This window comes from Rhopalosiphum padi, chromosome 2 (genome assembly GCF_020882245.1).
Source record: "Rhopalosiphum padi isolate XX-2018 chromosome 2, ASM2088224v1, whole genome shotgun sequence".
In the NCBI taxonomy this organism is placed as follows: domain Eukaryota; kingdom Metazoa; phylum Arthropoda; class Insecta; order Hemiptera; family Aphididae; genus Rhopalosiphum; species Rhopalosiphum padi.
The window spans coordinates 15,918,164-15,931,149 of record NC_083598.1 but is presented as its reverse complement, the minus strand read 5'-3'; the positions used below and the strand labels follow the sequence as shown (position 1 = coordinate 15,931,149).

The 12,986-nt window shown below is 26.3% G+C and overlaps 2 protein-coding genes across 2 annotated transcripts; both read left to right on the top strand.

Annotated features, from left to right (window-relative positions):
* Positions 1-450: 450 nt before the first annotated feature.
* On the top strand, positions 451-1,818 carry LOC132923216 (uncharacterized). Its single transcript, XM_060987073.1, has 2 exons — positions 451-1,102; positions 1,733-1,818. Exons 1-2 carry the CDS (start codon positions 451-453, stop codon positions 1,816-1,818), a joined length of 738 nt encoding a protein of 245 aa, XP_060843056.1.
* Positions 1,819-3,788: 1,970 nt separating this feature from the next.
* Positions 3,789-11,562, top strand: LOC132920175 (dynein axonemal heavy chain 1). Its single transcript, XM_060982345.1, has 14 exons — positions 3,789-4,288; positions 5,040-5,184; positions 6,093-6,231; positions 6,803-7,023; positions 7,095-7,268; positions 7,364-7,579; positions 7,963-8,222; positions 8,296-8,665; positions 8,770-9,117; positions 9,227-9,434; positions 9,510-9,638; positions 9,861-10,224; positions 10,744-10,876; positions 11,458-11,562. The coding sequence occupies exons 1-14, from the start codon at positions 3,789-3,791 to the stop codon at positions 11,560-11,562; spliced, it is 3,312 nt and encodes a 1,103-aa protein (XP_060838328.1).
* Positions 11,563-12,986: the final 1,424 nt, after the last annotated feature.

Below are 12,986 nucleotides of genomic sequence, written 5' to 3'. Positions count from 1 at the left end.
TTAATATATATATCTACTAATTACTATAGCATTGATTATATAGTAAACTCCTAATCAATGCTTCTAGTTATTAATTATTACGTCGAAACAATTGCCTAAATGACTAATGTCTATTAATTGACATTTAAAAACATGATCGTCTCTAATTGTGATTGCAAATTTATTACTTATTTTGCGTGTTTGTTATCGTTTTATGTGTTTTTATTTACAGGACATATACAGGTAGAAAATTTGAGATACACAACCACGACAATGAACAACGACGAAACGTCCATGATGCCCAGTTTGTTTAAGTCATCATACTACGCGTGTAACCATGCCCAGCTCAATTCGTACCACATGCTGGACGTTCCTTCCGCAGATCTACAGTTGTGTTGTTGTTTGCTGTTTGAACTCCTCAAGCTGAACTCGAACAACGAGAATTTCAACCAATTCGGCGAAAGGCGAATGATGTACAGCAAAGTGCAAGCCATCGTTGGTGATGTGAAATTTGCAAACATATGTGAGATAGCCGTGTTCCAAGGGCACATACAATGTCTAATGTTCGCCCGCGATATCGGTTGCCCTTGGGATGTATCGACGACCGCAGCCGCGGCCACGGCCGGACACTTGGATTTTCTTGTCTACGCGCACGAAAATGGTTGCCCTTGGGATGTAACGACTACCTCGTCCGCTGCCATGTTCGGTAATCTTAACTGTCTCAGATATGCACTTGAAAATGGGTGCCCGTGGGAAAATCTAATTTGCGCTGAGGCTGCGAAGCACGGACACCTAGATTGTCTACAGTATCTGCACGAGCACGAGTTTCCCTGGGACAGTTGGACCTGCAGTATAGCCGCGTACCGTGGACAACTCGAATGTCTCAAATACGCCCACCAAAACGGGTGTGAATGGAACGAGTGGACGTGCTGCGCTTCCGCAGCGGGTGGATTCGTCGAATGTTTAATGTATGCACATCAAAATGGTTGTCTGTGGGATGCACTTACGTTCAGCGGTGCTTTTTACTCAAAGGATCAGAAGTGTTTCCAGTACGCATGGGTTAACGGCTGTTATTGTGAAACTCTGACATGCTCCGAGGGACCGGGTGATGGACGGTTGGACTGTCAGTTGCCGTCCGCGCCTGATCACTACTGTCTATGGAAAACTGGAACAATACAAATGATTTTTAAGCACAATATCAATACTTCTGATATCGATCAAAATTTTATAAAATTAATAAAACTTTTTGATGTTAATTGTTTTTTTAAATAATTCTGTGAGTATATTTTTCAGCTGTTGAGGCAATAATAAATAAAAACATATAAAATAATTTAACATTATGGAAGATAATAGATAATTTTTTTTAATATTATTATAATTTATATTCATACATAGCTATATGTTTCAATTCAATTTTTAATTTAAATATTTAAATATTATACATGTATACTTAATAAACAGAAAATAAACAAATATGTACCCAAAAATTGTTACTTTTAAACTAAAATTAAATCTGTTCCTTACTGATAATTTTTCTCAAAATTGATACCTAGAATAATTGTGTATATTTACAAGAGGACTTAGATAAGTTTGTTAAATGGTGACATGTGGTGAAAATATCGGGATATATCTTAACGTAGATAAGTGTATATCCAAATATACTTAACTAGATTCCGTTCCCCTTGTAAATTCTCCTATGCAATAAAATATACCACCGTAATTGACTCCGCATATAATGGTGTTTGTGATTTAGGCTTCATCCTTGTTCTTTCATATTATGTCTTCCTGCACAACTTAATTTGTAATAAAATTGATTGTCTCTGTCTTTCAACATGTTAACAATAGAGTTCCTGGTTACTATACCCAGAACATTGCTGCATTATAAACCTTTATAATTAGCTGCATGAAGCTGGCCAATTTAGATACTTTCCTCTCTCCTTGTACTTGATTATTTTATATTTTAACTTAACTATTAACTGTATACTTTCTTTTTTATATAATATGTATATTGTATAATGTATATGTGTTTTCTTTTATGCAAAGATGTAAATACCAAATACACTATTATACACTATTAACAAATAATATGAAAAATTAATTAATTTAATGGTTCAAAAAAGTTGAATGGACCAATGACGGACCACTAAATCATATTTAAGGACCAACAACTCAGTGTTGATTCGTTAAATATGAAGGGATTGTTCATACAACTTTTCGCATTTCGCTTATTAAACTAATAAAATAAATTAATTACTTGTCTTAAATTAAACAATTATTATCTGTGTATGTTTGGATGCGATAGTAATTAAATTATAGACTCAAACCAGTATTTAAAACATACTAAAGTAAATCAAACTATATTTAAATATTATAATGTATACATTATATTAGAAATATGGCCAAAATGAGTAGTTAAATTATAGTAGTAGTGTCAACAATGTAGTACTAGAGCATTTCTGCAAAAGTTATAATACAAAATATACATTAATTAAAAACTATTAATGCGTTTAATCTACTGCATGTCTGTACACATCTTATTAATTAATAACGTTCATTAAATCGTCTTTAATCTTTTTAAATCACAAGTATCTATTTTAGGATACATTTAAATTATTATTAAGTATGTAAAAAAAAAAATTGTAAATATTTATTATACGGCTTTAAGAATTTTATAATATTATATGTTTCTACTAATCGAAATTAAAAATTGTTTATTTTTAATTTTGTGTTTTTTTTATAATTTAATTGTTATGTTTATAATATTAAATTAAAACAATATTATAATTTATAAAATAAATATTTTCAGCATTATAAAATAAATAAGTAAAAATAAAGTATACAAAAAAATGTGATAAGAAGTTGATTTCAGTTTTTTCAATTTATGATAAAGGTCAAAAGGTAAATAATATATTATAAAAATGAAAATTTGATTTCAAGTGCTAAAATAAAATAAAATATAATTAAGTAAATTAAAATCAATTACAATTTTTTCCTTGATATCTAGGAATTACTTTTGATAAAAAATACTGTATATATTATTCAGATATGCTTGAATTTGGGGTAAAACTGTCGATGTCTAAAATTATTTTTAAAATACAATCGGTAACGTCACAAATTAATTTTGTGTCAAATCGTGTGAATTGAAAAGGTATTTGCGGTATATAACTAGGTATATATAGTTATCAATTAAAAACTGGGGAAGGGAAACTCACTTTGCTCTGTATAGTAGATTTTTAATGCAGATCGCCATTGAGAAGTTAGTTTTCGTGGTCTTCATTTGATTGAGTTAAGGTTAACTTCTTCCTTATTTTTTTATATAGATACCTATATGTTAAATGTTAAACCATATAACATATGGCTACATCATATTATGATTATGTTATGCATAATGTATATACATAATATGTAATTGTGCCGATGTTTTAACATGTATGTTTGTAAAATGTAAAATGTAAAATGTATGTAATGTTTCGGGTATTAAAAATACAATAGAAAAACGCTGATAAATATTAACTAGAAAAATTATATTTTATTAAAACCATTATTTATATTATAATGCGGTACATATTACACAGATACTAAGAGTACTAACTGTACTATACGACAACCGTGAGATGTAGATAATAAATAAAATGCTACCAAAGGTACGCAATACTGTACTGTTGATAAAAAATAAAATATTATATTATTAACAGTATAAAACAAATATTTTTACTTCATTCCGGTGATTTATAACATTATAATAATGTAAAATTTTAGGTACTATCAAAAAACTTGCAACTGGGAGCAGGTTGATAATTTCTGACATCATGTCGAGAGTCGTTAATCTTGAACGATTGAAAAAGTTGTATGCAACTTTTTCAATTCCTCAACTATTAACAGAATATAAGATCGAAGATAATGAATTAATTCCTATATTCATTGACTCTAATAATTTAATAATAACGAATAATGAACATTTTACACCATTATGGTATCACGATAATACCGAATTCGATAGTCGAAACGCTAATGAATGGGTAAAAAAAGATAATAATGGAGTTAATTTACCGGTACCTGCAACTGTTTACTTGCCTACTAATTCAAATGAAGAATTTCCTAAAAGTTACAATTGGACGAATGCAAATGTAATTGATTATAATTCAAAATTGAAAATGTATTCAGTTGTTGTATCAATTAACAATTCAACCAAAGTATATCCCGAAATACCTAGAATACAAATACACTTTAAAGGAGAAGATCCTAGAGAATTCGTTAAGAGAATTAAATATGCGATTTTAAGACGAGATTATTGTGAAGATATTTATAGGTAAAATACTTCAATTATATTATAATTTATTCATGTGTTTCATATAATTAAAAAAGTATTCATTGCGAAAATTCTTGGGAGTGTATAATATTATATATTTGATAAATATAAATATTGAATTAAGATGAAATCTTCTAATAATATGCCTATTAATATTTACAGACTTATAGTTTGACAATAATAAAAGCTTTGTAAACTTAATTTAACCTTAATTTAAATGAATATTTTATGATATTAATAATTCTTATAAAGTTATAACTTATAAGTAATGATACTTAGGTATTTATATTTATAAAAATACTCATCTTGCTATTAAATTTTGAAAATACAATCATTAAACTACAAAAAAATCTTAAATGGATACAAAAATACCAAACTGACACAGTGACGCTTATAATAGTATGAATTTGCCGATCCTGGGACAACCTCCCACCTCCCTATACCTCTTTACACCTCCCAAAAACCTCCATACCTCCCAAACACCTTCGTTCATTCCAACACCACTCAACACCTCCCTTCACTTCTGCATCATCCAACACCACCCTGTACCACCCCATACCTCTATTCACCTCCTATGGGAGGTATAGGGAGGTGTTTGGGAGGTATAAGGAGGTGGGAGGTTGTCCCAGGATCGGAAAATTCATACTACTGCTTATCACTTTTTATAGACATCTTTACTACGCTTAATGATAGTAAATATCAATTGTTTATTTGCAGTAGTAAATATGGTAAAATATTGTGATTTTTCCAGGTGGTCAATATATATTAATAAAGTTCTACTTGATAAACGTTCCAAGTCTATTTCAGACGTATTACAAAATGATACGATTAAAAAAATATTGCATTTAGTATTTAAGAACCAAACATTCAAAGAACTGAAGATAAATAAAAACATCGTAAGGATTATAATAATACATACAAAAATATAATTTCATCGAGTTTTTAGAGCTTTGGCTTCAAGAAGTTTTAAAAGGTTGTAACGCTTTCTCTAAGATACGATTTAGCTTAATAATTAATTGATTAAATAGTTTAGTATGTTTAGTACCTATGATTATGATAAACATATTATAAGTATGTACATATGATTCTACACCTGAATCATTCGACATTTCTTCGATGAAACGCGATAATCAATTATAATTAAAATTTAAAGGGAACGCCAAAAATACATTTTCACCTAATACTATAAAAACAATGGGTATAACTTATGAGCCTAAATTCGTTAGCAATATAATATAGAAATAGGATTTCAAAGTGTTTTCAAAAATTTTGAAAATTTCATTGCGTATATTAAAATTCATACTATCCATAAAAGTTATAGGTCTCCATCATGGTTAATGTTTTATAGAGTAATAATGAAATAATTATTAATAATTAATCATCGTTTAAACATGTAATTTCATCCCAATATAAACTTCAAATGTCTATAAAAATAAATTTTAGAATAAAGCCAACTTGAATACTTCAATGAATGATGGTCGATAAAGGTGAAAATGTATTATATGTTTGTATATTTATCGGAATAAATATAACCAACAAAGCACAAAGGTAAAAAAAAAATGAAAAACTAAAAACAACTATTTCAAAACATCTTAAAAAATCAGATAGTATAATAATTAACATAATTTATTAAGATAAAAAAAATCGCACAAATTGTCTTTTTGTGTAAGTACCTATTACAATATTATACAGTATTAATCTAACCTAACCTAACCTACTTCTAGTATTTGTTTTGTTCACCTAAACATTTAGAACAATAAGTCATATTATTATAATTTTAATTATCTGAATTATATTTGTATAGATGGTTGAACAAATTAATAAAGTTTATCAAGAATCATGCCTATCTATAAGACTTCAATCATTAAAATCTATATCTAAAGACCATCATAATACCTTGAAAATACCAAATTTTGATTTTGAACAGTTTATAAGAAAGCCTGGTGTGGCTTATACTATATACGGTATATTAAGCTAACTATACTGTAATATAATTATATTATTTTTTTTTTTTAATTATTAGATTGATAATAGAGATTATTATTAAATAATAAAAAAAACGATTCTTATTTATTAAATCGTATATAAACTTATTTTAAGGTAATGGTCATAATACTAGAGACTCCTGTCTGTTTTATATAATTCATTCTTCACTTCTTCAGTTACATATTTAACTCCCATATTATCTTTTACAAAATAATAACTTTTTCAATATTGATTTTGTTTTTATTTTTTCATAAATCTTATTGTTGTTAATTTATTTATCTTTTATATTATATTTTTTATTTTTTGTTATCATCTTATTGGTTTTTTTCTTGCTAATATTTTTTATCATTCTATGTTATATACCTACTAGTATTTTTATTTTGTTCAACATGTCATTCAGTTATAAGTATTGTAAATCTAATGCTGTATTTTATCTAGTAGTTTAGCATAGGTCCATAATAAATTAAATAAATAAATAAATTTACTACAAACATGACTATGTATTTATTATTTTATAATATTTAACAGCACAATCAACTGATGTAATGGATAAAAAAAAAGAATTTTTAAATATGCGTGAAAAATTTAATAGAAAAAATTTATTAGAATTACCTGAAGTTTATACATCTCTCTGTGAATCCAACACAGAAATTACATTGATAAAAAAAATACAATTATTATTCACAGATTTTAAAATCACTGTAACACTAGACGAATTTGAAAAAACACAATTAAACAATATTATTGATGTAATTTTATTTTATAATTATTGTTTTAACAAAATATTAAATATTTCATTAAACTACCTACGTGTGTTTAGACTTTTAATTTGCTTAAGAACTCGTGGATAAAAGAAATTGCTTTCAAATGTCATACAGCGTTAGTAAATATAAAAACAGGTTGGTTTGACATTTCAACAAGTAAAATTAAAATTTATGAATCATCGAACAACAAATTACAAAAATTAATGACACTTATTACGCATATGATGGAAGTACGAAATTATATTTTTTTGTAGTAGGTGATTTACCTACATCACTTAACTTATAATACCTAACTAATTTACTGTATAATTATATATCTTTATAGGAACGTCTAAAACTAATGGTGTTAAATTCAGCAAAAAATTATACTATACTAATCGAGCAACCTTGCATTCCAATGAAAGGTATTAATGATAACTTTGCTTGGGGTAGTAATTTAAATAGATCACCGTTTGAAGAATGCGCACCTCCGTTATTTTCTATAATACTCAATATGAATGAAAATGGAGCATTTTACTCTAGTGATCCAGATAAATTTGAAGTATGTTGTTGGTATTTTATATGGGTAAATTAATTTTAATTTTGAAAAAAAAACTTACATTATTTGACACATAAGTTGATGTTTTTTTTTTTTAATTAACAAGACAAATTATATAGTTTTAAAATATTAAATATTAGGTATACCTTTGTATTTTATAATATTTTTAACACAATCACAAAATACACAATTGATACTTACCTAGATTATTTATAAAAAAAAAATACCAACAGTACTAATTATATTATTTAAGTAACTAGGTATCTATATATTTTATTATATATATTCAATTATAAATAGATATTTATATAGATAACGTTTGTTATTTTAATGATATAATATATTGACTTATATAACATAATACGATGTGTTAATTAATATTATAGCCAGTTATTGTAAGCTTATTAAAACGCATGGTACTTGAAAGCCACGAGATACCAACTATTCATCCACATTTACTCACGAACTTAACATTTTTCGAAAAACCTTATTTAACGTCAATAGGGCTAATTGAAACCAAAATCACTGAACTACAAACTATTATTGAAAATAGTATTCGCTTAGCTATTATTCCATTAAAATCATACTGCAAAGAATTTAATATCCATTTACATTTATTTAATACGGATGTCGTTTCATATGTAAAGTTAGTATAAAAAGAAATTTTTCACCTAATAAAACTGAATAACACATGCTGAATATATTATTATATTTTTAAGGAAATTCTTTGATGGTAATCCCTCACTAATCAAAATTAAAGAAGAAATATCAATGCAAATAAAAATGAAGTTAAACCTAGAGAAGACATTTCCTGAGACTATCACTATTGGTTTATTTTTCATAAAAATTGAATCATTGAAACAATTATTAATAAAGAAACGGATTGAATTAGCAGACTTAATCATGAAAACACATGCAAGTTTAATGACTGATAAAATAAAAATGCGCTGCGCAGAATACAACAGGATGTATCTGAGGCTTATTGAAGTTCCAACAACAGCAGAACAAGTGTTTGAAATAAAAGAATGGATAGATACATTGCCAATTTTAATTAGCGAACAGTCTGAAATTGTAAGACGATTATTAAAGGTAACATAATATTATATTTATAATAAAAAATAAATATCGAACTACTTATAAACAACACCATTAAAGGTAGATACTACAATTATTAGTCAATATATTATGTATAGGAAATGGATATGTTGGATACCTTTTTCTGGATACTAGAAGATGAACAGCTGAAATTAAAATTTGACTCCCAAATTTGGCCTTATAAGATTCAGCTAAGAATAAAAGAGTTTATGGAAAATGTAGCAATAAATATTGAGAAATTTGAGAAAATTCAAATCGAAGATGAATTATTATTACAAGATAATGTAGAATACTTAAGTAGTGTTATTTTAAAGTTAACTATTGAAAATAATTTGTCAAAAGTGAATGAGATTACAGTAGAAGTAAACAAAAATTGGAAACTAATCAAAGACCTTCAATTAACTAGCCAAACATTAAACCTAAGACAAAAGCTTTTTGGTCATACGGTCAGTACAATTAAATACCAAGAATTTTGTTTATTATTATTTATCAAGACCAATAGGTAGTCAACTAAACAAAAACTAATAATAATCTACACTAAATTTGTATAATTAGATAACACCCTTTGAAAACGTTGAGCATTTAGTGAACGAATTTGAACCATATAAAATATTATGGCAAAGTGCTTCAGAGTTTTTCAAATTACAAAGTGCTTGGACGCAAAATCCACTAATAAACATAGAAAAATCTACAATAGAACCTTTGTTAAACAATTTGTTAAATATTGTCACAAAATCTGTAGAACAATTCGCCGAAATACCTGGTAATAATAATAAATGGATTTTTGATTATGTTTTATAATACATTTTTTTAATATTTTTTTTTTTATTGAGTACAGGTACTTTAAGTGTAGCTAATGAAATAAAAACACAAATCGAAGAGTATTTTCCAATGGTACATTTATTGAATTATATACTAACTCAAGGGATGAAGCAGAGGCATTGGGATATATTTGCTGATAAAACTGGTAAATAATAATAATTAATTATTATCATAGTATTGGTACAATATATTATTAGTCCTATCTAGTAGCTTAAACATATACGAGGTGTGTTCAATAAATACTCTTCAGATAAAATTTATAAAAATCATAATTCAAACTTAGAAACTATTTAAATGGATCACCTTCAAAATAGTGTCGTACGTTTAAAATCTAAAATAAAGTATTAAGTAATACAAATGTTTTCAGGTATAAATATTATACTATCACCATCACTGACTTTTAAAAAATGTTTGGCATTGGGTGTTCATGACTATCAAGAAGAGATAAAACAAATATCAGAAAATGCTTCAAATGAATATACAATTGAAATAGCTTTAAATAAAATGACAGATGAATGGAGCGGTGTAAAATTACAATTACTGCCTTATAAAGACATTAATATTTCAACAATATCAGATAAAGAATTACAAATGCTTGATGATCATATTTTGGTTACTCAACAGCTATCTTTAAGTTCATTTAAAGGAATATTTGAAGAACCATTAACTAAATGGGAAGAAGAATTAAGACTTTCAAAAGATGTTATTAAAGAATGGAATGAATTTCAAATGTATAATACTTGATTTAAGATAAATTTCATTTAAGTCAATTATTAAGTATTAATGAATTAAAAAAAATCTTAAACAATTTGTTGACAATAATAATATTTATTGTATGATAATATGATGTACCTTTATTAATATTATCATAATTATTGTTTTACAATGTTTTTAAAATTATTCATGTTAATTTACTAAAATTGAAATATTTTTATATTTTATAATGAATATTTAAGTATAGTAATATGATACATACATAAATATTCATAAAATTTTAAATTCGATTTAAAAATAACATTCATTCTTATGTAGTCACTAAAGCAATGTATGATAAAAACTGTGTACCTAACTAATAAAGTAATAACCATGATTAACTAAGTTAGTTAATCATGGTAATAACTATCTAGAACTCTATAAGTATCTAGTAGTAACTACTTAGGTATACTTGGCACTTATGTCGTATTGTAATTATAGATTACTTTAAATTGCTAGTACTTATTAAAACAAATAAATTTAAATATAATTATCAGGAAATGGCTGTATTTAAAATCAATATTCGAAAATCCAGATATTAAAGATCAATTTCCTGTGGAAAATAAAAAATTAAGCTTAGTTGAACGAATATGGAAACGAATAATGAAAATTACTTTAAATAAACCTTGGGTGAGTTTATGAATAAATGCTTATGATCATGTTAACTATACAATGTGGTAAGTATTCACTATATTTATTCAAAAACCAATGCTGATCGATATAATAACAAATCCAAATTTTTTTCTTATAGACACTTTGACAGTATTCAAACGTAACTATATAGTAACAATTTATCCTCTAATGATTTTTTCTATTTTATTTTTATTCAAAAAATGTTATTATAATTAATGATATAAAACATGTCATATTTTATAAACATTGTCCGTGTTACTAAATAAATGTATAATTCTTAAACAATTATGGTTTTTTACAATAACTTTATTAACATGCTGTAGGCACTATAAATAGAAAAATAAATTACAAAGGTTATAAAATATCTTTGGAAATATTATTGTTTTTGGAATTCAATAATTTATCATTAAATTCAAATTTAACATCTATTATATACGATTACTCTGACAAAGTCTGACTTAGGTACTTAATGACGAGATACACTCCAATCTTGTTATAAAGCAGTGTGGCTTCTTCGGTCCTTTAAATTTAAAGGATTTTAATTTAATAATACAATATTTTGTATAATAATAATTTAGGTTATGAAGACTTGTCCAGATAAACGATTATTGGACCAATTAATCAGTGGCAACATTCAACTCAATAAAGTTCAAAAAGCATTTGAATTATCTTCTGTAGTTTAGTAATACACACATGATCATCATGGATACACAGTTTCAATATTACTATTTGTATCATTTTAGTTAATCGATAAAAATGAGATCAATAATAAACAAGATTATTTGATTATGAGATGTATATTTTCATGATAATCTTAATGATACAAAATTTTATTTTCAATGTATTTGTCTAAAATGAAACATAATAATATAAATTATAATGCATACAAGATTTTTTTTTAATTACCTATCATTTTAAATTTACCACACACACCAGCACACCACATATTTACCATAACTTGTTTTTTACTTATTATACTTATTAATTATTATTAATAAACGAGAATATTATTATTGAACTATTCCGTTTAGGATATTTTAATTATATTTATTTCTATTCTATAAATATTGATAATAATCTGTTCGGAAACAGTCAATAATAGTTGTACTTATAGTTTATACAACCTGTTTAATACAAACTAAATATATTTATGTACGTTTGCTCGTCATATATAAAAATATTATAACTCATAAAAATAGAAATAAACATCACCTAGAGACTTAACACTTTAAGTACATATGACTAGTTACTAGTTTACTATATACAACGAGTTAGCTTTCGTTATAATATACGATTATCATTAAACTGGCGAAAAAGTATAAAATCGAAACGGATTCTAATTAAAATATTATATTACAATATAATATAAATAAGTAAGCATAAGTATCATTTGTCTTTGAAAAAAAAAAGAGACCAAAATTAAAATGGTAGCTATAGCTATAGAAAATACTTACCGGTCGACAATAAGTGATGTTGCGCCGGGTGCCCATCGTCTTGGGTGACATTTGAGTTTATCGGGCACTGCGTCGAACGCAAGATGAAATTATTTAAATTAAAACTCAGTTAGACACAGTGCTTGAATTGGGGGAGGACGTGGGAGACCAGGTCCGCCTTCTTTTTTTCTTTAGCGTACCCCTTCTATTTATTTGAAACGGAACGCTGGAAACGCAACATTTGATGTAGTGAATTTGTAAATCATCAGTTTTTTCTGATGCAAAATATACCTATAACCTATAATCTATTAGAGCCATAATATTTGTATATTTGTATCGACTATATATATTAAAAAAATTGGTTAATAATAATGGGTACTTAATATAATCAATCGTTAGGCTGCGGCGACCACACCTAGACCTTTTTTCTATGCGACCGCTACGATCCTAGATATTGTGAACGTAACTATTTTTCACTTTTATTAAAATAATATATAAAAGAAGAAGATATCAATATGTCAAATCTATGAGTGTTTTTTCAAAAAATTGTATACACTAATTCGCTTTTAACATCGATTGGCTACAGTTGAGTTAATTTCTCATTAACTAAATGAACCTGGATATATGTACTTATTGGCTATTACTAAAAAAGATCTTGTATAATAGACAATTAT